At 47.5% G+C, this 24,309-nt stretch overlaps 1 protein-coding gene and 1 pseudogene across 6 annotated transcripts in view; one reads left to right on the top strand and one right to left on the bottom strand.

The window, feature by feature from the left end:
• The window catches only part of ZFYVE1 (zinc finger FYVE-type containing 1), a 42,159-nt gene extending 40,591 nt beyond the window's left edge, over nt 1-1,568 (bottom strand). For all 6 annotated transcript variants that reach the window (XR_009244252.1, XR_009244251.1, XM_058655194.1 and 3 more), the window contains exon 1: nt 1,049-1,568. Coding sequence is in view for 4 of the 6 variants with exons in the window: in XM_058655194.1 (XP_058511177.1) it covers nt 1,049-1,531 (483 nt within the window). In the remaining 2 variants the exon portion in view is untranslated. The remainder of the gene's footprint in view (nt 1-1,048) is intronic.
• Nucleotides 1,569-2,168: 600 nt separating this feature from the next.
• On the top strand, nt 2,169-2,267 carry LOC118759820 (U2 spliceosomal RNA; annotated as a pseudogene).
• Nucleotides 2,268-24,309: the final 22,042 nt, after the last annotated feature.

The following is a 24,309-nucleotide window of genomic DNA, read 5'->3' as shown; positions in this document are numbered from 1 at the left end:
ATGAAACCAGGCCTTCAAGGGTAGGGCTCCCCTGATGGCAATGGTAGCTGAGGCAAGAGAGTTAAGCTGACACACCCATGCTCCCTATCACAAGTGCTTCCTCAGCACCCCTGCAAAGTGGACAGAGGCCTTGACCTCTCACCAGATGCTAGGATCATGCTCTTGGTCTTCCGAGCCTCCAGAAAAAATGAACTCAGCAGACTCTTACTCCTTCCAAATCACCTGGTCTCAAGCACTTCCTTATAGCAACAGAAAATAGACTGAGAAACCTAGACATAAAATAAAGACACCATCCCCAGAGAATGCCTTCCTTATTTAAAAGCACTGCCTGTCTTTCTAAAATCAGATAACAAGCTTGTGTCTTTGTGCTCAGCCTTTGCACAGACCCACTATTAGTGTTTCTTCCCTTGGAGTGGCAGTCCCTCATCAGTGACAGTTACAACTTGCTAAAGTGTACCCATTCACAACTGTTTCCAGCCAGTTCTTCCTACTGATACTAATAATACTACTAACAGCAGCTACCACATTTAGAGCATTTATTATACAGTGTCTTGAGACAAGAAAGTGGGGCCCTATCCCCACCTCATAGATAAGAAAACTATAGCAAGTCAGCCCAAGGTCAAGTAGCTGGTAACTAAAGCTGACACCCTGTAACTGAAACCGTCAGAAGTCTTGCTTTTTAAATGATTCAAATGTAAGCTACTTTTAATTTTTTTTTAAATATATACTTATTTGTTGGAAGGTAAAGACAGGGAGAGAGACCCAACAGGCAGTGCTTCCATGAGCTGAATCGCTCCCCAAAGCCAGGATCTAGAAACTTAACCTGGCTCTGCCACAATGGGTAGGAATCAATGTGCTAGAGCCACCATCTGCAGTCGCCCTAGGTGCGCGTAAGCAGGAAGCCGAGCTGGAAGTGGAGACCCAGCATGGGCCATGGGAGTACTGAGCAGTTTCTCAGCTTTGCCAAACCCATGTCCCTGGAATTGCTTTACAGTATTACCTCCCAACAATACCAGCTCTGGGGATCCCTCTGTGCCCAGGAGCTTACCTGAATTTCTTCATTTTCATCAACTAGGAGGAAACTCACAACCTTCTCGGTCATCTTCTTCCTCTTGGTCTCCTCATCCATCTCCTCCGCCTCCAGAGACTCCTGGGCCTTGCCGGCAAGATACACAGTGATGGGATGCCTTCTCTTGTTACTTGTGGAATGAGTCCTCTTCTGGCACTCCAGGCACAAGTTGATTTTGCAGGCCTGGCACCTCACTGTGGCCCTCTGGCGGCCCCCTGGCAAATGCCCATTGGGGCCCTTACAGTGGTCACAGTAGGGCACATGGCCAGCCTTGAGGCGGATGCGCTCATGGTTGCGCCTGCGCTCCTGCCGGTGTAGCTCCTCCTCACAGCGCAGACACTGCAGGCTACAGCACTCATCACACTCAAAGACTGCTTCATCCGCTCCACTGCACGCGTAGCTCTCCTGGCACATCAGCCCAGGGTTCAGGCCCTTCTCAGTCGTGGAGGTCTGCGCACTCATCCTTGGCTTGGCAAGCACTTGATCCCACCATACAACAGTCAGCACAGCGCGTCCACAGGGTGCTGAGGACCTGAAAGGGAACTTTCACCAGGGTTGGGTTACAGGGCTTCAAGCTCCAACTACTGTTTGGGCTTGTACTTTTCAGCTTCCAAGACTCTTGCATCAGCAGCAACGTTGACTCAGTGGAATTGATCTGGTGGTTGCCTGTTCCAGGCAGCGCAGGCAAATAGGTTGTGAGAATGAACTTGAAAGGCTCTTAGATGGCTACGTCTGAGGAGTTCCTGCACAGAAGCTCATCACTTGTGCTGGTGGGGCCTCAATGGCCAGCAGCCTTCCAGTTGAATCCAGCCTCAAGTCAATACTTCCAGGGATACCTAGGAGAGGAAAGAAGAGGATTTTACTCATGCAAAAAAAAAAAAAAAAAAAAAAAAAAACAGAAGTGCACCTTAAAAAAATTATGATAAAAACCCAGACCAACGTTACTAAGGAAAAATTACATTTAGGCTCATAACACTTTACGCAGGCTTTTTTCTAATACTAGAAATTTCTTCTCAAAATCATGACCAATGCTCCTCCTGAAAAAATCCAGCCTTGCAGGAGACTTTACTGTTCTAAGACTGTTTAGTTACTAAATTCAATCGCTTCTGGGTCTTTTGGCTAAGATCAAGTGTAGTATCTGTTCTTACCAGTTTACTTACTAAATTCAGAACTGAAACCCACTAAGCAGAAACTCCTTGAAAGAAAAATCCCCTGCGCCCCACACCTGGGAGAGGTGAGGAAGAGGCCTGGAAAAAAACGAAAACACCAATGTAATAATAAAACTTGAGATCCACCAAAGACACAGGCAGATCTGGTTACCCTTAAAACTGGCCTAGCCCATTCTAGAGAGATGCCTATTAAGGACTGTAAATCTGGAAAACAACACAGCCACAATTTCATGGTCAAAAACAATACAGTAACTAGTGTACTTCCTTTTGTCCCTCTTTCCCAGTTAAAAAGAAAAAAAAAAGGCGGGGGTTCAGCAACAGGAGACAGAATTCCTCTGTTGGAGTCACTGCAAAGCCAGGCCTCAGGGAGTCAAAACAATTTTTCTCTTTGTCATTCAAAATCCAACTTTAAAATAACTTCAGGAAAAAAAAAGCGGAGGGGTCACTGGGGCTGGAGGTTTCTGATCCCTAGGACCACTATATTCCCCACTCCTTTCCAGCCTTGATTCCACCCCAAGCCCCCAGTAAAGTGCAGGCGCCTTCAGGCAGTCCCTGATCCTAAGCAATCTACCAGTCTTTGGATAAACAAGGAAGGCCAAGGGAGGGACTAGGAAGCATATTTAAATAGCCAGCTCCCAAAACAGAAACAAACAAAAAAATCAAAACTTGTCACAATTGTGAAAAAATATAAAATTCACATTTCAAAACCAACACTTCACACCACCACCACTACCACCACCACCACCACCACCACCACCACCACCACCACCACCAAAACCACCACCTCGCCCAGCACGGCCAAACAATTTGCCCCCTGGGGCCCTTCACCTCAACGCACCCCTCCAAGCCAGGGGTTCCTCACCCGTCCTTCCTCCCGGGCACCACCACCACAACCAAAAGGGTAGCAGCGAAGCCTAAGAACAAAGACGGTCTCCCCAAATCGCCCCCACACCGACAGAGTCCAGAGCCGAATCCATTGTTTATGCCACCCCACCCCCACCCCAGCCGCACCCGGCCCCCCTTCCTCCCGGGGGCAGCCGGAGGCCCAGGACGGTCGCTTGGTCCCGCACTGGGCCGTGCCGTCCCTTCCCTGCCCGCGACGGTGCGGGGACCCCGCCACCGAGCACCTTCGGCCGCAGAGAGGACGCGTCCTGGGGCCGCGGGACGCCCGTGGGGGCGGGGGATGTTTCTCAGGGCACCGGTGGATCCATCCTCATCTCCTCCATCTCCTCCTCCCTCCTCCTTCGTTGCCTCCCGGGCTTCCTCCTCTCCTGTTGTCAGTTGGGATCAGCTGATCGGAGTGAACTTCTCCCAGCTCGGACTAACAGGAAGGCGTGAGCGGTGCAGTCCAGGAGGGAGGAGCGGGAGGAGGAGGAGCCCGGCGCCGGCGGGGGCGGGGAACGAGCGCACAGTCTCCTGGGAGTGGTAGTTCCCGGCGACGCGTTCTTAGGCTTACCTCCCGGACGTGAGTACGATGAGATGACTACGACTCCCAGGAGCGCCGAGGACGAGGCCGCGGTGGAGAGCGACCGAAGGGGAATTTCGGGACTTGCAGTTTTCGCCAGGACTGTGGTCTTGGTGGGGGTCTTACCTAACACATTGGTTTGGATAGTTGGCCTGGGAAAGAATGGCGCTAAATTAGAGATCTGATGTAATTATGTTTGGTACAGATGAAAGATGGCGAGACGAATAATGGAATTTCGAGTACCTTGCCAAGGTCGCTTCAGAAACCTATAAAAAGAGAATGCCTCCACTTCCCCATGTCACTCACCACAACCAGGAAAAAAATATATTGTTCATAAAGCATTGCAAGCATTGCAAGTATTAGGAAAGGATATTTTTGTTTTCTCTTAAAACGTATTCCTAAAATTATTGACCATTAACTTTTTTTCCTACCTATTATTTTTAGAATCATACGTACTTTTACTTTCAGACTTCTGAATTTTAAATTATCTTAGGTGAGACAGGGATATTGTTAGATAAACATTCAGACTTCCATGCTTAGTGGTGCTTTAACGCTGAATTTTTGAACATGGTCATATGTTTGTTGAGCACTTGAACATTTTTTTTTCCCATTTATTTCTGGAAACAACATGGAGGGAAAATTTCGTGTGCTGAGAAAAGTGACGGTCTGTGATGCCCGAAATGGATGGATGTTGTAACACTGTGCCCAGCTCTAGGGATGGCCAAGACTCAGTCCCTCAGCCTCACTATGCAATGCAGGAACTGGACCTTGTGATTTCAGAGGGCCCTGCTGGTTGTTACATTGTAAGACTCTATCTTGATCATCCTTAATCCAAGAGGAAAAGATAAGCTTAAGGGCTTTGCCAAGGTCACACAGCAAATTATTGACAAAGCTGAGATAAGACCCCACCTGCTACTACCTGAAAGGCAGATGCTTTATTTATCTTGTGGTAAGACTACCTAACTCTGAATGAGCCCTGTCCGGAGGTTACACGGCTAGAAATGATGTTGTGAAGACGCGGCCAAGAGCCACTGACCCACCAAATGCACATCACAACTGCGGTTTCTAGCCTATGCCAGGTAACAGGGTACTAACAACTGAGCCGCAGCAGGCACTGTAAAATATAAGTCTCCTTTGGAACAGAGAGTGTGGAAAAAGGAGAGGAGGAATCTTAGAAACAAAAAGTCAGGTGAGAGACACCAGTGGAAATTCTTGAGAATGGCTAGTTAGAATGCCATGAAATGTTGCTGTAAGTTGTTTTGCTTTGTTTTCAAACTCAGATATGCAAAGAGAAAAATCTTCAGTCTGTTGATTCACTCCCCACCTGGCCTCATTGGCCAGAGCTGCACCAATCCAAAGCCAGGAGCCTCTCCTGGCTCTCCCACACAGGTGCAGGGTCCCACGGCTTTGGGCGATCCTCCACTGCATTCCCAGGCCACAAGCCAGGAGCTGGATGGAAGTGGAGCAGCTGGGACATGGCACATGGGATCTCAGCACATGCAGGGCGAGGACTTTAGCCACTAGGCTATGGCACTGGGCCCTGTTATCTCTTTAATAATCATTTTATTTTCTTCCTTTTTTTTTTTAAAGATTTATTTATTTTTATTGCAAAGTCAGATATACAGAGAAGAGGAGAGACAGAGAGGAAGATCTTCCGTCCGATGATTCACTCCCCAAGTGAGCCGCAATGGCCGGTGCTGCGCCGATCCGATGCCGGGAACCAGGAACCTCTTCTGGGTCTCCCACGAGGGTGTGTAAGGCCCCCCCCCCCAGCAGGGAAAAACCTTACCAATTGTCTCGAGGGAGTGAGTTTCCCCAATGACCACCGAACACGAGACTTGATGCAAAAGCAAGAGGCTTTATTCGATCACCAGCGCGCTGGGGCCAAGGCCAGTTCCTCACGCAGGAGGCTAGGCATCGACCCCGATTCATTAGACAGAGGTTCTTTTAAAGGCTAAGCTAAGCCTAAAATCATGAAACCATAACCATGAACGGGAAGGGGGAACCATAAACAGGGAGGGGAACCATTAACATAATCAGGGAGGGGGCCATGCAATTAGGGGCGGAGGCTAGTTGCAGGTGCCCCTTATCTCTCAGGCCCCCAGGCTCTATCATGAAATGTTTCACTGCCCTATACTATCCTTCCAATCCCAAATGTTCCTTTTCAGGTGCAGGGTCCCAATGCATTGGGCCGTCCTGCTTTCCCAGGCCACAAGCAGGGAGCTGGATGGGAAGTGGAGCTGCGGGGATTAGAACCCGTACCCATATGGGATCCCGGCGCATTCAAGGCAAGGACTTTTGCCGCTAGGCCACGCCGCCGGGCCCTCTTTTTTTTTTTTTTTTTTTTTTTTGAAAGAGTTATTTATTTTATTACAAAGTCAAATATACAGAGAGGAGGAGAGACAGAGAGGAAGATCTTCCGTCCGATGATTCACTCCCCAAGTGAGCCGCAACGGGCCAATGCACGCTGATCCTAAGCCGGGAACCTGGAACCTCCTCCGGGTCTCCCACACAGGCGGGTCTCCCACACAGGTGCAGGGTCCCAATGCATTGGGCCGTCCTCGACTGCTTTCCCAGGCCACAAGCAGGGAACTGGATGGGAAGTGGAGCTGCCGGGATTAGAACCGGTGCCCATATGGGATCCCGGGGCTTTCAAGGCGAGGACTTTAGCCGCTAGGCCATGCCACCGGGCCCCCTCTTTTTTTTTTTTTTTTTTTAAAGATTCATTTTATTTTTATTACAAAGTCAGATATACTGAGAGGAGGAGAGATAGAGAGGAAGTGGAGCTGCCGGGATTAGAACCAGCGGCCATATGGGATCAAGGCGAGGACCTTAGCCACTAGGCCACGCTGCCGAGGCCTTTTTTTTTTTTTTTTTTTTTTTTTAAGATTTACTCATTTTATTACGAAGTCGGACATACAGAAAGGAGGAGAGACAGAGAGGAAGATCTTCCGTCCAATGATTCACTCTCCAAGTGAGCTGCAATGGCCAGTGCTGCGCCGATCCGAAGCCGGGAACCTGGAACCTCTTCCGAGTTTCCCACGCGGGTACAGGATCCCAAAGCCTTAGGCCGTCCTTGACTGCTTTCCCAGGCCACAAGCAGGGAGCTGGAAGGGAAGTGGAGCTGCCGGGATTAGAACCGGCGCCCATATGGGATCCCGGTGCATTCATGGCGAGGACTTTTACCCACTAGGCCAAGCCGCCGGGCCCATCATTTTATTTTCAAAATCGCCCTCATATGTTCATTTGTCTCAGACTTTGCCACAGATAGAGCAAGTGCCCAAGGTTCCTCTCAGCTGATATACAAGTACTGGGTTACTGTCACCCATGGAGACCCGGTTGGCGCTCCTGGCTCTGTACTTCCACTGTTGTTGACTTTGGGGGAGTGAATTGTAGATGGAAGACCTCTCTTGCACTCTCTCTCTCTTTTCCTTTCTCTCTATGTATCTTCCATCCCATATGGGCACCAGTTCATACCCTGGCCACTCCACTTCGAATCCAGCTCCCTACCAATAGCCTGGGAAGGCAGTGAAGGATGGCCCTACTGCTTGGGCCCTGCACTCACTTGGGAGACCCAAAAGAAGCTTCTCTCTTGCCCTGGCTCTTGTAGACATTTGGGGAGACCCAGAAGATAGAAAATCAATCTCTCTCTCTCTCTCTCTCTCATGCTCTCCCAGTAATTCTGCTTTTCAAATAAATAAATCTCTAAAAATTAAACAAAGGTCTTCACACAATGTTAGCAACAACAGGAGATACAAATCAATAGGCAAATAGAAAAAAATGAAAAGAAAGAAAAAAGTTAAAAGTTAAAAAAACAAAAATTAAAAAAGAAAAAGCAAAATTTGAAAAATTAAAAACATAACAAAAAGGCAAGTAGAGGACAGTATTCTGTTCACACCTAATCCCATACGTGAGTGTTGACATGTTGACATGGACTTTGTGCAACGAATGGGCTGCTGCCAAGGACCCTGAGTCCAGATAGATGGCAATAGGAGAGAGATACATTTAGAATTCAGAATGGGGCCTTTTGTTTATAAGAGGATTCCTTATTAACATTCTAAAATGGCTTGAGTCGCAGAACACTGACAGGTGGGTAACACAGCAAGTACAAACAAGTGCTCAACTGACAGGAAATGGAAAGCATCTCACCCCGTGCAGTAGCCAAGTGGCTAAATACTGGCCTTGCCACCACCAGGAGCCCATGTGTCAGCTGCTCCACTTCCCTTCCAATTCCCTGCTTGTGGCCTGGGAAAGCAGTAGAGGATGACCCAAAGCCTTGGGACCCTGTGCCCACATGGGAGACCAGGAAGAAGCTCCTGATTCCTGGCTGTGGATCACTCAGCTCCAGCCATTTGCAGCCACTTGGAAAGCGAACCAGTGGATACAAGCACTTTCTCTCTGTATCCCCTTCTATCTGTAATTCTGCCTTTCCAATAAAAATAACTATAACAATAAATAAGTAAATGAAAGTTTAAAAATTGTAAAAAAAAAAAAAAAAAAGCAATGGACACGGCCCACACTAAAGTCTGTAGGATTGGTAAGTACATTCAGAGAATGGAAACCAAATGCTTAGTCAATACAAGGCAGCCTTGGGATAGCCTGGGATCTGCCTTCACTGTGTTTAAGAGTGGGCTGGAAACAGTTTGCCTGCGTGCCAGGGAGGGAAAAGCAGAAACCTGTCTGCATGACTCCAGATAGGCTATACTCTAATCCTGATAAACAGTGGAGGGTGGTCCAAGCCCTTGGGACCCCACCCACGTGCAAGACCCAGAAGAATCTCCTGGCTCCTGGCTTCGGATTGACTCAGCTCCGGGTGTTGTAGCCATTTGGGGAGTGAACCAGCAGATAGAAGCACTTTCTCTTTGTATCCTCTTCTGTCTGTAACTCTGCCTTTCCAATAAAAATAAATAAATCTTAAAAACAAAAACAAAAACAAAAACAAAAAACACTACCTTCTGAGACTGGAGCACTGTAGCTCTATGCTGTCTCCAGTGTCTGAGCTCTGAACTGAAGAGGTCCCAGGCTGGTGGTATTCTCTGGACCACCCAAGAATACTTTTCTGAGGATTGAAGTCCAATTCAAACAGCCATAAGTTAAATTCAGGTAAATTGCAACTCGTATAAATAAGTCCAGAAATAAGAACCAGTAATAAGCAAACATTTAAAGAATTTTTTAAAGATTTATTTAAACAGTCAAGTGATGGAGAGAAGAAGAGAGATCTTCATGTGCTGAGCCACTACACAAATGGCCCCAAACGCCCAGGCCGAGGCAGCCTGAAGCTAGGCACCGGAAGCTCCATCTGGGTCTATCCCATGGTTGGCAGGGGCCCGAGTTTGCAGGCCGTCATCCTCTGCCTCCCTAGATACATGACCAGGAAGTGGGAGCAACCGGACTCACAGCAGTGCTCTGCTAGGGAATGCTGGTGTCTCAAGGATCACTTTAACCAACATACCTCAACACCATCCCCAAGCAAGGGATTTTTATCTTCCTTGGGATCTCAGTTATGTGAATTATGAAATATAAAAGAAGCTTAAAGAAGAACTTTTCAAACAATATCACAGAGATTCATCATAAACGGATCTGTGGACCTGGCGGCGTGGCCAAGCAGCTAAAGTCCTTGCCTTGAACACAACAGGATCCCATATGGGTGCCGGTTCTAATCCTGGAAGCTCCAGTTCCCTTCCAGCTCCCTGCTTGTGGCCATATGGGAAAGCAGTTGAAGACAGCCCAAAGCCTTGGGACCCTGCACCCATGTAGGAGACCGCGAAAAGACTTCTGTCTCCTGGCTTTGGACCAGCTCAGCTCTGGCCATTGCAGCCAGTTGGGGAATGAGCCAGTGTATGAAAGACCTTTCTCTCTGTATCTCCTTCTCTCTGTGAACCTGAATTTTCTTTCTTTTTTTTTTAATTATTTATTATTTAACTTCATTTATTACATTGTATTATGTGACACAGTTACATAGATACTTGGGTTCTCCCCACCCCTCCCCAAACCCTCCCACCATGGTGGATTCCTCCACCTTGTTGCATAACCACAGCTCAAGTTCAGTTGAGATTCCCCCATTGCAAGCGTATACCAAACATAGAATCCAACATCTTATTGTCCAGTCAAGTTCAACGGCTTCTTAGGTATACCCTCTCTGGTCTGAGTGAACCTGAATTTTCAATCCCAGCTCATACAAGTCGAGAACTTTAGTCACTAAGCTACCGAGCCTGGCCCAAGAGACAGTATATTAAAAAATGTTCTTTGGTAACAAAAAGGAAAAAAAATTCACAATAAGTTTATAGCCAAATTTATCAGAAAAATAAGACAGAAACCCACAAATATCATTATAAAAAATGGTAAAGAAAAAAACTGCTACAGGGCCAGGCACAGCAGTCCAGTGGCTAAACCCTCAGCTAGCATCCACTGGATTTCTATATGGAAGCCGGTTTGTACCCCAGCTGCTCCACTTCCCATCCAACTCCCTGCTATGGCCTGGGACAGCCGTGGAGGACGGCCCAATGCCTTGGACCACCACCCTGTTCCCATATGGGTGACCCAAAAGAAGCTCCTGGCTCCAGGCTTTAGACTGGCTCAGTCCAGTCGTTGTGACCACTTGTGGAGTACGCCAGCAGATAGTAGATATTTCTGTCTCTCTATTTCCGTGTAAATCTGTCTTACCCTTTCCAATAAAAATAAATAAATCTTATGAAAGAATGTACTGTTGTGACAATATGGAAAAAAATCAGTTAGGGGTGGGAATTGGGTGGAGGGGAATCCCAGACTACACAGAACCGTATGATAAAATTCAAAAGCTAAAATAAAAAATTTTAAAAAACTACACGCCCGGCGGCGTGGCCTAGCGGCTAAAGTCCTCACCTTGAAAGCCCCGGGATCCCATATGGGCACCGGTTCTAATCCTAGCAGCTCCACTTCCCATCTAGCTCCCTGCTTGTAGCCTGGGAAAGCAGTTGAGGATGGCCCAATGCATTGGGACCCTGCACCTGTGTGGGAGACCCGAAGGAGGTTCCAGGTTTCCAGCTTCGGATCAGCGTGCATCGGCCCGTTGCGGCTCACTTGGGGAGTGAATCATCGGACGGAAGATCTTCCTCTCTGTCTCTCCTCTTCTGTGTATATCTGGCTGTAATAAAATGAATAAATCTTTAAAAAAAAAATTTAAAAAACCACTAAAAGTTCTTCATACGTTTAAAAAAAGTAGTAATAATTAATTGCATTTTGTCAATAAATTCAACTTTTTCCAGAAAATGACAAATACATGTCAGGATATAAACCACAAAACATCACTCAGGAAGGCACAAATGATGCAAGTCACCCTGATGTAAGTAATTAGAATTTAGGTAAAAATCATCCCACAGAGACAATTCCAAGACCAGAAGACTTTGCTGGTAAATTCTATCAAACGCTTAAGGAAAAAGCAATACCAATCTATATAATTTCTTTTTTGTTTTTCTATACAATTTCTTCCAAAAAAAAATAGAAGAGTGAAACTCCCACCTTATCTATAAAACCAATATTACCATATGACAGAGACATGATAAATTTATTATAAGAAAATAAATCTACAGACTGTTCACAAATGAAATCCAGCAATTAATTAATAAATAAATAATTCATCAGGACCAAGCAGTCTGTGAACCAGGAATATGAAGATTAGATGATATTTAAAGAACAAACATGATAATTCAACATAATAACAACAAAAAACAAAAATAGAACATGTGGACTGATGCAGTCGTGCAGTAGCCTAGTCCTCTCTCCTTAAGCACCAGTATGCCATACCGGCAGCAGTTCGTGTTCTGGCTGCTCCACTTCCAATCTAGCTCTCTGCTTCTGGCCTGGGAGAGCAGATGTGTGTGTGGGAGACCTGGGAGAAGCTCCTGGCTCCTGACTTCAGCCTGGTTCAACCATGGCCTTTGAGATTATCTGGGGAGTGAATCTAAATCTTAAAAATGAGCGAACGAAAAAAAGACAACAAAAACCTAGTTCAGTGTCCTAAGTACAGTGGTGAGAAAGGCATGAACAACAGTGGAGTCTAAGAAGCCCAACCTGGACCGGTGCAGTAGCATGGTGACTAAAGTCCTCGCCTTGCATGCGCCAGGATGCCATATGGGTGCCAGTTCATATCCCGGCTGCTACACTTCTTTTCCAATAGAGGACGGCCCAAAGCCGTGGCACCCTTCATCTGTTTGGGAGACCTGGAAGAAGTTCCTGGCTCCAGTCCTAGCTTTGGAATGGCTCAGTTCCAGCCATTGTGGCCACTTAGGGAGTGAACCAGTGGATTGAAGATCTTTCTCTCTCTGTCTCTGCTTCTCTCTGTAAATCTGACTTTCCAATAAAAATAAGTAATGCTGTATGGGTATCAGTTCATACCGTGTCGGCCCCACTTCCCATCCAGCTCCCTGCTTGCAGCCTGGGAAGGCAGTCGAGGATGGCTCAGGGCCTTGGGACCCTGTTCCCATGTGGGAGATCCAGAAAGGCTCATGGCTGCTGGCTTCGGATCAGCACAGCTGAGACATTTGCAGCTGCCTGGGGAATGAATCAACAGATGGAAGATCTTCCTCTCTGTCTCTCCTCCTCTCTGTCTCTGTATATCTGAGTTTCCAATAAAGATAAAATAAATCTTTTTTTTTTTTTTTTTTTTTTTTTAAAGATTTATTCATTTTATTACAGCCAGATATACACAGAGGAGGAGAAACAGAGAGGAAGATCTTCCGTCCGATGATTCACTCCCCAAGTGAGCCGCAACGGGCCGGTGCGCGCCGATCCGATGCTGGGAACCTGGAACCTCTTCCGGGTCTCCCACGCGGGTGCAGTGTCCCAAAGCATTGGGCCGTCCTCAACTGCTTTCCCAGGCCACAAGCAGGGAGCTGGATGGGAAGTGGAGCTGCCGGGATTAGAACCGGCGCCCATATGGGATCCCGGGGCTTTCAAGGCGAGGACTTTAGCCGCTAGACCACGCCGCCGGGCCCAAAATAAAATAAATCTTTAAAAAAATGAGTGAAAGGGCGCGAGAGGGAAATGGCTGTTCTGCTTCTGATCCAGTGCCTTCTGAGGCTGTATCCTGGGAGGCGACAGGTAATGACAGGAGTACTGGCATTGCTAGCGCCCACATGGGAAACTTACATGGAATTCTAGGTTACTGCTTTCAGCCTAACCCTGCCCTGGTTGTTACAGACATTTGGGGAATGAATCAGCAGATGAAAGGTCTCTGCGTCTCTGGCTTTCAAATAAAATGAGAATGAGGAAAGATGTAAAAAGTAAAAATCTGGGCCCAGAGCGGTAGCCTAGTGGATAAAGTCCTTGCCTTGAACTCGCCAGGATCCCATATGGGTGCCAGTTCTGGTCCTGGCAGTTCCACTTCCCATCCAGCTCCCTGCTTGTGGCCTGGGAAAGCAGTGAAGGGTAGCCCAGAGCCGTGGGACCCTGCACCCACATAGGAGACCCAGAAGAAGCTCCTGGCTCCTGGTTTCGGATTGTGTCAACGCCAGCCGTGGCAATCACTTGGGGAGTGAATCATCGTACGGAAGATCTTCCTCTCTGTCTGCCCTCCTTTCTCTCTATATATATAAGACTATGTAATAAAAAATAAATAAATCTTTAAAAATATAAATGTTAAAAAGAAAAACTAAATCTTTCACTTCCATCAGGTGAAGCTGTAGGAAGAGAACATTGGAAAGAACAAGACAAAGAAGAGCTAGCACCTGTTGAAACAACTGGAGGACTGTTACCCACAATGCTTCTCCCAGGTAAGCCTGCAGCCAAAGCATGTTGACCGGCCGCTTCTGGCAGCAGCCTAGAAGGAGGTGACAGTCTGTTCAAGGTGAAAACTGAGCGAGAGAACGTACAGGGCATGTTTTATCGTAAAAAAACAAAAACACAACAGCATATAAAGAGCAGCCTGGAAGCACATTCCAAAGACGAAGCACTCACAGTGAGCCCAGAAAGAGAATGCCTCGACCGAGGTCACTGTTTCTCACAGGATTCAGCGAAATGAATCTTTAATGACTTGAAATGAAGGGTGAGGCAATCCGGAGAGTGTAATGCTTTTCCTCAAGTGCACTCAGGCTTGGTGCTGATCTGCGGAACAAATCGCATTTTATTAGGACAACCAAAGTAAAAGGACAGAATTGAGGCTGTACTTTGTTATTTGATTAGCATTCTGGAAGGACCTCTGTAATGAAAGCAGTATTCCAATAAGAAATCACACCAAGGCCCGGCATGGTGGCCTAGTGGCTAAAGTCCTTGTGTTGAATGCGCCAGGATCCCATATGGACGTTGGTTCTAATCCCGGCAGCTCCACTTCCCATCCAGCTCCCTGCTTGTGGCCTGGGAAAGCAGTTGAGGACTGCCCAAAGCCTTGGGATCCGGCACCGGTATGGGAGACCCAGAAGAGCTCCTGGCTCCCAGCTTTGGATTGGCGCGGCACCAGCCATTGCAGCCACTTGAGGTGCGAATCCTTGAGTGGAAGATCTTCCTCTCTGTCTCTCCTCCTCGCTGTATGTATGTCTGACTTTGCAAAAAAAAAAAAATAAATAAACAAAAGAAATCTTTTTTTTTTTTTAAAGATTTATTCATTTTATTACAGCCAGATATACACAGAGGAGGAGAGACAGAGAGGAAGATCTTCCGTCCGATGATCCACTCCCCAAGTGAGCCGCAACGGGCCGATGCGCGCCGATCCGAAGCCTGGAACCTGGAACCTCTTCCGGGTCTCCCACGCGGGTGCAGTGTTCCAATGCATTGGGCCATCCTCAACTGCTTTCCCAGGCCACAAGCAGGGAGCTGGATGGGAAGTGGAGCTGCCGGGATTAGAACCGGTGCCCATATGGGATCCCGGGGCTTTCAAGGCGAGGACTTTAGCCGCTAGGCCATGCCGCCGGGCCCAATAAAAGAAATCTTAAAAAGAAAGAAGGAAACCACACCGATCATAGACTCGGCATGATAGCCTACTGGGTAAATCCTCGCTTTGCCTCTGCCAGAACCCAGTGTGGAGTGCCAGTTCATGTCCTGACTGCTCCTCTTCCCTTCCAGCTCCCTGCTTGTGACCTGGGAAAGCAGTGGAGGACGGCCCAAAAACCTTGGAACCTTGCACATGGGAGACCTGGAAGAAGCTCCTGTCTCCTGGCTGTGGATCAGCTCAGCTCCAACTGTTGTATCCACTTGGGGGGTGAACCAGCAGATAGAGGATCTTTCTTTCTGCATATCTCCCTTCCCAAAAAAAAATGAAATAAATCTTGAAACAAAAGAAGAAATTACACCAATCACACAAATTTTCACCATAACGCTGAAAAAAAAAAAGATGCTTCTCACGGTGGGCATTGAGATGGTGGTTAAGACGCCTGCATTCTACGTCAGATTGCAGTTCTAGCTTCTGCTGTCACCCTCCTGCTAACGCAGACATGGAGGCAGCAGTGATGGAGGGAATGCATGGGCCCTTGCCACCTCCTGGAGAGCTGGGTGTGCTTCCTGGCTCCTGCCTTTGGCCCTTTGCTGTTGCAGGTACAATGGGGAGTGAACAAGCAGCTGGGAGCTCTCTGTGTCTGCTACTTTCTTTCTTTTTCATCTTTTTTTTTAGATTTATTTCATTTTGGGCCCTGCGGCGTGGCCTAGCGGCTAAAGTCCTCGCCTTGAAGGCCCCGGGATCCCATATGGACGCCGGTTCTGATCCCGGCAGCTCCACTTCCCATCCAGCTCCCTGCTTGTGGCCTGGGAAAGCAGTCGAGGACGGCCCAATGCATTGAAACACTGCACCCGCATGGGAGACCCGGAGGAGGTTCCAGGTTCCCGGCTTCAGATCGGCGCACACCGGCCCGTTGCGGCTCACTTGGGGAGTGAATCATCGGACGGAAGATCTTCCTCTCTGTCTCCCCTCCTCTCTCTGTATATCTGACTTTGTAATTAAAAAATAAATAAAAATTAAAAAAAAAGATTTATTTCATTTTGATTGAAATGCCACATTTATAGAGAGAAGGAGACAGAGAGAAAGATCTTCTCTTTGCTGATTCACTCCCTAAATGGCCACAATGGCCGGAGATGAAATGATTCAAAGCCAGGAACCAGAAGCTTCTTCCCAGTATCCCACGTGGGTGCAGGGTCCCAAGGCTTTGGGCTACCCTTCACTGCTTTCTCAGGCCACAAACAGGGAGCTGGATGGGATGCGAGACCGCTGGGATTAGAACCGGCGCCCATATGGGATCCCAGCATGTTCAAGGTGAGGACTTTAGCCAATAGGCCACAGTGCCAGGTCTAAGAGCTCTGTTTCTGAGCTATGGACAGTGGATACTCTGAGTTCAAGTAGCAGCATTTTTGCAGACTTCCAATACATTGGCAAAGGAGACTTCCATGTTTCGAAATCCATTCAAGTGTTAATAGAAGAGTTCTCCCCTCCTGTTCAACTGGAAGGGATGACGCTGTATAATTTTTCAAATGTTATTTTTGATGAGGTTTACATAATTGACCAAGGTGGGAAGTGTCAAAGATCAGGAGATAGTGGGTAAGACCATTGTTTACACATTTTCTTTTTCTATTTTTTTTTAAGATTTACCTTTTTTTGTTATTGAAAAGTCAGATATACAGAGAGGAGGAGAGGCAGCAAGGAAGATCTTCTGTCTGTTGATTCGCTCCCCAAGTGGCCGCAATGGCTGGAGCTGAGCTGATCTGAAGCCAGGAGTCCAGAGCCATTTCTAGGTCTCCCATGTGGGTGCAGGGTCCGAAGGGGTTGGACCATCCTCATCTGCTTTCTCTAGCCACAAGCAGGGAGCTGGCGGGAATTAGGACCGGCACCCATATGGGATCCTGGAGTGTGCAAGGCGAGCGCTTCAGCCGCTAGGCTACCGTGCCGGACCCACATTTTCTTTTTCTTCTTCCCATATGTGGACGAGAGGGGGAATACAAGAGGAGAAACCATGCCCAGCCTCCCAAATTCCTCAGTACGCAGGGGTGGGGAACCGCCACCTGATGTCCTCTCAGGGTCCTCATTTTGGAGCATGTTCTGAGCATTCTGGTCAAGTGGCTTGAACAGTTCTGAGATGCTAACATAGCTGCTCCAAGAAGGAGGACATCCTTGCAAGGTCGATTGGCCGTCATAGTCCACCTCCGAGTCGTCACTATCCCAGATATCTACTCTCAAGCTTCGCTGGGGTGTTTGATCGGTGTGTTCTGTCCTCCATGCTCAGCAGCCAATGGGTGCTGCTGGCCAGCCCTGCCCTGCCCACCATATGCTCAGCCCCCCCATACCATAAGGGAGCTGCAGCCCAGTCAGAGTGACCCCCAGTAACTCCCACTGGACTGCCCCCAGCTCTGGTTCCTGTGCCTGCCTTTTTTTTTTTTTTTTTTTTTTTAAGATTTACTTATTTTCGGGCTCGGCAGCGTGGCCTAGTGGATAAGGTCCTCGCCTTGATCCCATATGGCCGCTGGTTCTAATCCCGGCAGCTCCACGTCCTCTCTATCTCTCCTCCTCTCAGTATATCTGACTTTGTAATGAAAATAAAATAAATCTTTAAAAAAAATGATTTACTTATTTTCATCGGAAAGGTGGATATATAGAGAGGAGGAGGGACGGAGAGGAAGATCTTACGTCCAATCATTCACTGCCCAAGCGGCTGCAACAGCTGGAGCTGATCCAATCCAAAGCCAGAAGCCAGGAGCCTCTTCCAGATCTCCCATGTGGGTGCAGCCTTGGGCCGTCCTTTACTGCTTTCCCAGGCCACAAGCAGAGAGCTGAATGAGAAGTGGGGCTGCTGGGATTAGAACCGGTGCCCATATGGGATCCTGGCACATTCAAGGCAAGGACTTTAGCCGCTATGCTATCATACCGGGCCCACAATCTCTACTTCTATCTCCCTCTACTCCACATCCCTTTGAGATCTCGTATTGGGATGCTGTAATGTTAAAACCTCCAAAACAACAAATGCCAACAGCAGAGCTTATTAACACTTTTTCCCCACTTTGTAATCTCACAGCCTTTCTCAGAGCCCTACTCCATGTCTCAGACAGGCCTGGTAGTTGTTGGGCCCAGCCATCTCTGTCTGGTTAACATCCTGGTCTGCAGGAGATCTGCGCTGCTCCCCCAGAGCCACAGCCCGTGCGGAGGATCAGGCTTGAGCCAATGGAATTTGTCAGCCGTTCCTCATGACTTCTCATAGGACAGAAGCAGCACTGAGACACGGCGCTGCCGTTATCACCCTGCCTGGTAGCAGTAACTTGCAGTTTCTAGCATTGTGTCTGTTCATTTTGCAACCTGGGCTTTGACATACACAGGACAGGAGGTGCAAGGAGAAGACCCTGTGACCTGCTGCTGCTGGGAGGCCCTGGAATGACAGGAGGAGGTGAGGGGAAAGCAGAATGATGTTGTTAAGTAGCTGGATCATAATACAGTGATCAGGAGCCAACATGTGGCAGTGCCAGCATCCCACATCACAGTCCAACCATTCAGCTTACCATCTGGGTCTGGGCTAATGCACCTGGGAAGGCAGGAGAGATGGTCCCAGTACTTGGGCCCCTGCCATTCACTTGGGAACTCACATGGCATTGCTAGCCCGTCTTCAATCTGGCCTAACTCTGGATGTTGTAGCCATTTCAGGGGTACACCCCTAGATAGACCTGTGTTACTCCCTCAAAGTCTGTCACTCTGCCTTTCAAATAATTGAATAAAAAAATCTTAAGCATACAAACACACACGCACAATCCCACAATCGTTGTTTATTACAGAGCTGAACCCTGATCCTGTATCCTTGGCAAGATACAGTAGGCTTTCTGGTAACAAGGACTGGCAGCATAGGGTGTCAGCTATGGTGGGATCAGCTCAGACTGGATGAGGAGGTCTTTTGCTATCATTTTGGAAGCATCACTCCCTTATTTCTAGTGTTAGCTCACCATCTGATGGATAGTGTACATCTGAGCCAAACGGCCTCTACTATTTGATGGGACACGGTGTCCATGCCAGCAAACCACTCCCTGCCTAGAAGCAGAGCATGCCGCGGTAGCTTGGATTACAGAGTGCAGGGCTCCATCGTCCGGCGGCCGAGGTTTCGAGCAGCGCCTCTAGCAGTCATAGTGAACAGCAGCCAACCTTGGAGGGTGTGGCTACAGAACATCACCAGGGGGCGCCAAAATTCATGCCTAAACAGATTTCAGTCACTACTTAAAAGTACCTGCGCTGTTACATTTCCTTTAAAAAAAAATTATTATTATTTTTAAATAATAAGACAGACCTAAAGGAAAATATCTTCCATCCATTGGTTCTCTTTCCAAATGGCCACATGACTGGAGCTGAGCCCTGAGCCAGGAGATTCCTTCAGATCTCCCAAGTGTGGAGAGACAGAGAAGGTCTTCCAATTGTTGATTTACTCCACAAATGGCCAAAAACGGCCAGAGCCAAGCCAACCCGAAGCCAGGAGCCTGAAGACTTCTCTGGGTCTCCCATGCGGGTGCAGGGTCCCAAGGCCCTGGGTGCCCATATGGGATCCTGGTGCATCCAAGGTGAGGACTTCAGCCACAAGGTACTGCACCAGGCCCTAAAGATATATATAAAGATATATATATATATATATATGTATAATATATATATATTTTAGTTGAAAAGACAGATATACAGAGAGAAGGAGATTCAGAGAGAAAGAGCCTCCATCTGTTAGCTCACTCTCTAAGCAACCACAATGGCTGGAGCTAAGCTGATTCGAAGCCAGGAACCTCTTCCAGGTCTCCCATGCAGGTACAGGGTCCCAAGGTTTTGGATCATCCTCCACTGCTTTCTGAGGCCATAAGCAGGAAGCTGTGTGGGTACTAGAACAGCCAGGACATGAACTGGTGCGCATATGGGGTGCCAGCTTCACAGGTAGAGCTATACCCCACTAGGCTATATCTTTTTACTATACTTCTCTTAAAAGATTTTAAAAATTTATTTATTTGGAAGGTAGGATTACAGGGAAAAGGAGAGACAAAATCTTCCATCTATGGGTTCACTTTTGAAATGGTCACAACTGCTTGGGCAAGACCTTATCCAAGTACCCGGAGATTCTTCTGGGTCTCCTATGTGGGGGCAGGAGCCCAAATATTAGGCCATCTTCAGCTGCTTTTCTAGGTGCATTATTATCAGGGAGCTGGATCAGAAATGGAGCAGGCAAGACTTGGGCCAGCATCCATATCAGATACCAACCTCACAGATAGATAAGTAACCTGAACAATGCTGGTTATAATGTAAGCAGCTTGGGCCTTGTGCAATAGCCTAGTGGCTAAATCCTCACCTTGCATGCACCAGAATCCCATATGGGCACGGGTTCATGTGCTGGTTGCTGGCTAAAGTCCTCACCTTGCATGCCTGAGATCCAATATGGGCACTGGGTCATATCCCGGCAGCCTTGCTTCCCATCCAGTTCCCTGCTTGTGGCCTGGGAAGGGAGTTGAAGACGACCCAAGGCCTAAGGACCCTGCACCTGCATGGGAGACCTGGCTCCCGGCTTCAGATCAGCTCAGCTCCAGTTATTGTGGCTGCTTGGGGAGTGAATCAGCGAATGGAGGATCTTCTTGTCTATCTCTCCTCCTATCTGTATATCTGATTTAGCAATAAAAATAAAATAAATCTTTAAAAAAGTATACAGATAAACAAACAAACTAAAGTGTACAGACCGTGGCCAGTGCAATGGTTTAGTAGCTAAAATCTTGCCTTGCATCCACCAGGATCCCACATGGGCACTGGTTCAAGTCCCGGCCGCTCCACTGCCCACCCAGCTCTGAACGCAATGGAGCATGGCCCAGAGCCTTGGGACCTTGCTCCCACGTGGGAGAGCTGGAAGAAGCTCCTGGCTCCTGACTTCAAATTGGCTAAACTCCAGCCAGTGTGGCCACTTGGGGAGTGAGTCAGTGGACTGAAGATCTTTCTCCTGTTCTCTGTAAATCTGACTTTCTAGTGAAATTGGATCTTTAAGATAAACAAACAAATAAACAAAAGTGTACAGATTGTGAGGACTGGTGAGGTAGCTCCACTAACTAATCCTCTACCTGCAAGCGCCAGCATGCCCCTAAGGGCGCTCCGTTTCCCATCTGTAATCTTCCTCTTTATGCCTGGGAAAGCAATGGAGCACGGCCCAAGCTTCTTCCAGGTCTCCCAAATGGGTGCAGGGGTTCAAGAACTTGGGCCGTCTGCTGCTGCTTTCCTGGGCGCTTTATCAGGGGGCTGAACTAGAAGAGCAGCAGCTGGGAGGATGAACATGCAGCCTGTCGGGTCTCTGACTTTCCTGGGACCTATAAAGGAATGAAATGAGACAGGCTGGAGGTCTGTCCTGCAATGAACTTTGTCAACTAGGGGGGCATATGAAAGGAATATTCCTTTGACCTCTCCTGGAAGGCTTTGTGGCAGTTCTATTCTGACCGATGGATGACATGGTTGGCAGTCCAGTGGGTGTGCTTGCAGAGATTGCTCCTGATACACTGTGAAGCAACGGCAGGTACAATAAACGCACCAGCAGGCACGTGTGCCCCATTCTTCCCATTCTCACTCCTGATGCTCTGGCCCTAAGCTTTGCCTTAAACTGTTTCCCAGGAACCAAGGCTGAAACAGATGTGTTGTGAAAAATCTTCTCTCTGTCCCGGGCCCGGCGGCGTGGCCTAGCGGCTAAAGTCCTCGCCTTGAAAGCCCCGGGATCCCATATGGGCGCCGGTTCTAATCCCGGCAGCTCCACTTCCCATCCAGCTCCCTGCTTGTGGCCTGGGAAAGCAGTTGAGGACGGCCCAATGCGTTGGGACCCTGCACCCGCGTGGGAGACCTGGAAGAGGTTCCAGGTTCCCAGCTTCGGATCGGCGCGCATCGGCCCGTTGCCGTCACTTGGGGAGTGAATCTTCGGACATATCTGGCTGTAATAAAATGAATAAATCTTAAAAAAAAAAAAAAAAGAAAAGAAAAAAAGAAAAAGAAAAATCTTCTCTCCAATTGTGACTTATCTTTTGTTTTATTTAGGATTATTTTTAAAAAGATTTATTTATTTTTTATTGGAAAAGCAACTTTATGGATAGAAGGAAAGGTGTTCCATCTGCCGATTCATTCCCCAAGTGGTTGCAAAAGTGGTTGCAAAAGTTGGAGCTGAGCCAATCAGAAGCCAGAAGCCGAGAGTTTCAGTTTTTCCTACGCAAGTTCAGAGTCCCAAGGCTTTGGGACATGCTCTACTCCTTTTCCCAGGGAACAAGCAGGGAGCTTAAAGGGAAGGGGAGTAGTCGGGACATGAACAGCGCCCATATGGGTTGCCAGTACTTGCAGGCAGAGGATTAGCCAATTGAGCCATGGCACCACCTTTCTCTCACAGCAGAGTACCAAGGTCCAATTTGCAGCTCCAGCTCCTTATTCCACCTTTCTGCTAATTTGGACCCTGGGAAGAAGCAGCAGATGGCTCAAGTGACCGGCGTGCTTCCACCCAAGGCCTCCTGAGCCCCTGCAGCATTTGGGGACTGAACAAGATGATTGAGCACTTTCTATTTGCCTCCCTTTGCTTCTTCTTCTTCTTCTTCTTCTTTTTTTTTTAAGATTTCTTTATTTTTATTGCAAAGTGAGATATACAAAGAGGAGAAGAGACAGAGAAGATGATCTTCCTTCTGTTGATTTCACTCCCCAAACGTCTGCAACAGCCAGAGCTGAGCTGAGCCGAAGCCAGGAGCCTGCAACTTCTTCCAGGTCTCCCCACACGGATGCAGGGTTCCAAGGCTTTGGGCCGTCCTCGACTGCTTTCCCAGGCCACAAGCAGGGAGCTGGATGGGAAGTAGGGCTGTTAGGATCAGACCTGGTGTCCAAATGGGACCCTGGTGTGCATGAGGTGAGAACTTTAGCTGCTAGGCTACTGCAGAGGGCCAACCTCCCTTTGCCTCTAAAAGAAATTCCAAAAAAAGAAAAAAAAATATGAAAGTACAAGAAACTTTCAGGTTCTGCTCTGTCAAATGGATGAGAAACATCTGATTTTTATAAGGCAGGTCTCTAAAAACAAATCAAATCCTATTTGTAGGCTAAACTTTCTCACACAAAAAATAGAATGCTTCATTTTATTAGGATGTCTCCTCAGATAAATAATTGAAAGGGGCTCGGCAGCGTGGCCTGGTGGCTAAGGTCCTTGCCTTGATCCCATACGGCCGCTGGTTTTAATCCCGGCAGCTCCACTTCCTCTCTCTCCTCCTCCCAGTATATCTGACTTTGTAATGAAAATAAAATAAATCTTAAAAAAAAAATAATTGAAAGAACTGATCATCAACTTCCAATGTTTATTTTTTTTTTTTCTTCATCAATTTCCTGACCTGCGCAACATAACAGAAAAAAATCTTTTCAGCACATGGGGCACGTTCTGGATGAACTCTGCCACGTCGGAGCCCACATGGCCTTGGCTTTCCCATCTCCTGTGCTTCAAGTCCACTCTGTTGCACAAGGCCTATGAGTTTGCAGCCTCCCTTTGGATATTTGCAAAGTGCTGGTTGATGGTTGTTTGGCCATTTTTGCAGCAAGCTCTTAAGTCGCTGGCTGCTTGCTGAGTTCCTCAGCCTTGCCAATATTCTGCGCTATCACCATATAGTTGATCCTTTCTCAAGATCTTTTTGTTTTTATTATTATTTTTTAACAAGGAATTCAGATCTACTGTTAACTCTGAGTTCCTTTCCAGTCTTCAATTTATATATATTTTTAAAAGATTTATTTATTTTTATTGCAAAGTCAAATATACAGAGAGAAGAAAAGACAGATAGGAAGATCTTCCATTCACTGGTTCACTCTCCAACTGGCTGCAATGCTGGAGCTGAGCCGATATGAACTCAAGAGCCAGGAGCTTCTTCCTGGGTCTCCCATGCAGGTGCAGGGTCCCAAGGCTCTGGGCTGTCCTCGGGTCCAGTTTTCAATTTATCTTTTCAGGAACATTATTTTCTCTCTTTCTCTGAATCTGGAGGTTAAGGCTCTCTGTTAAGAACACCCAGTGTGGTAGTCTAGTGGCTAAAGTTCTTGCCTTGCAGTTACTGAGTTCCCTCTTGGGCACCAGTTCTAATCCTGGCAGCTCTGCTTCCCTTCCAGCTCCCTGCTTGTGGCCTGGGCAGGCAGTGGATGATGGTCCAAAGTCTTGGGACCCTGGACCCATGTGGGAGACCTGGAAGAGGCTCTTGGGCTCCTGGCTTTGGATTGGATCAACTCCAGCTGTTGCAGGTGCTTGGTGAGTGAATCAACAGACGGAAGTTTTTCTCTGTCTCTCCTCCTCTCTGTATATCTGCCTTTCCAATAAAAAAAAAAATAAATAAATCTTAAAAAAATTTTTTTTTTTAAACAGGATAAACAGAGTGGAGGAGAGACAGAGAGGAAGATCCTCCATCTGATGGTATTCTTTCCCTGGCGAGCGGTGAATCTAACATTTGGCCACCGGAGAATTTACCAGGAATACTGGCATGTGCAATGTCAGGACTTTTAGCCAGTAGGCTACTGTGCCTGGCCCAAGTTCTTTATATTTATAATTGTGTACTTTCAAAAGAATTCTAGGAAAGGTGGGGTCTAACAGTAATGAAATGTTAATTCTACCTTTAGGGGGAAGCTGTCAGTGTCTCCTCCCCTTTCCTTCCTGCCTCCAGTTACTTAAGTTAATCAGAAGTTTTGT

This window comes from Ochotona princeps, chromosome 26, assembly GCF_030435755.1.
Source record: "Ochotona princeps isolate mOchPri1 chromosome 26, mOchPri1.hap1, whole genome shotgun sequence".
NCBI classification, from domain to species: Eukaryota; Metazoa; Chordata; class Mammalia; order Lagomorpha; family Ochotonidae; genus Ochotona; species Ochotona princeps.
Note: the sequence above shows the minus strand (reverse complement) of the source record. Positions and strands in the feature narration are given on the sequence as shown.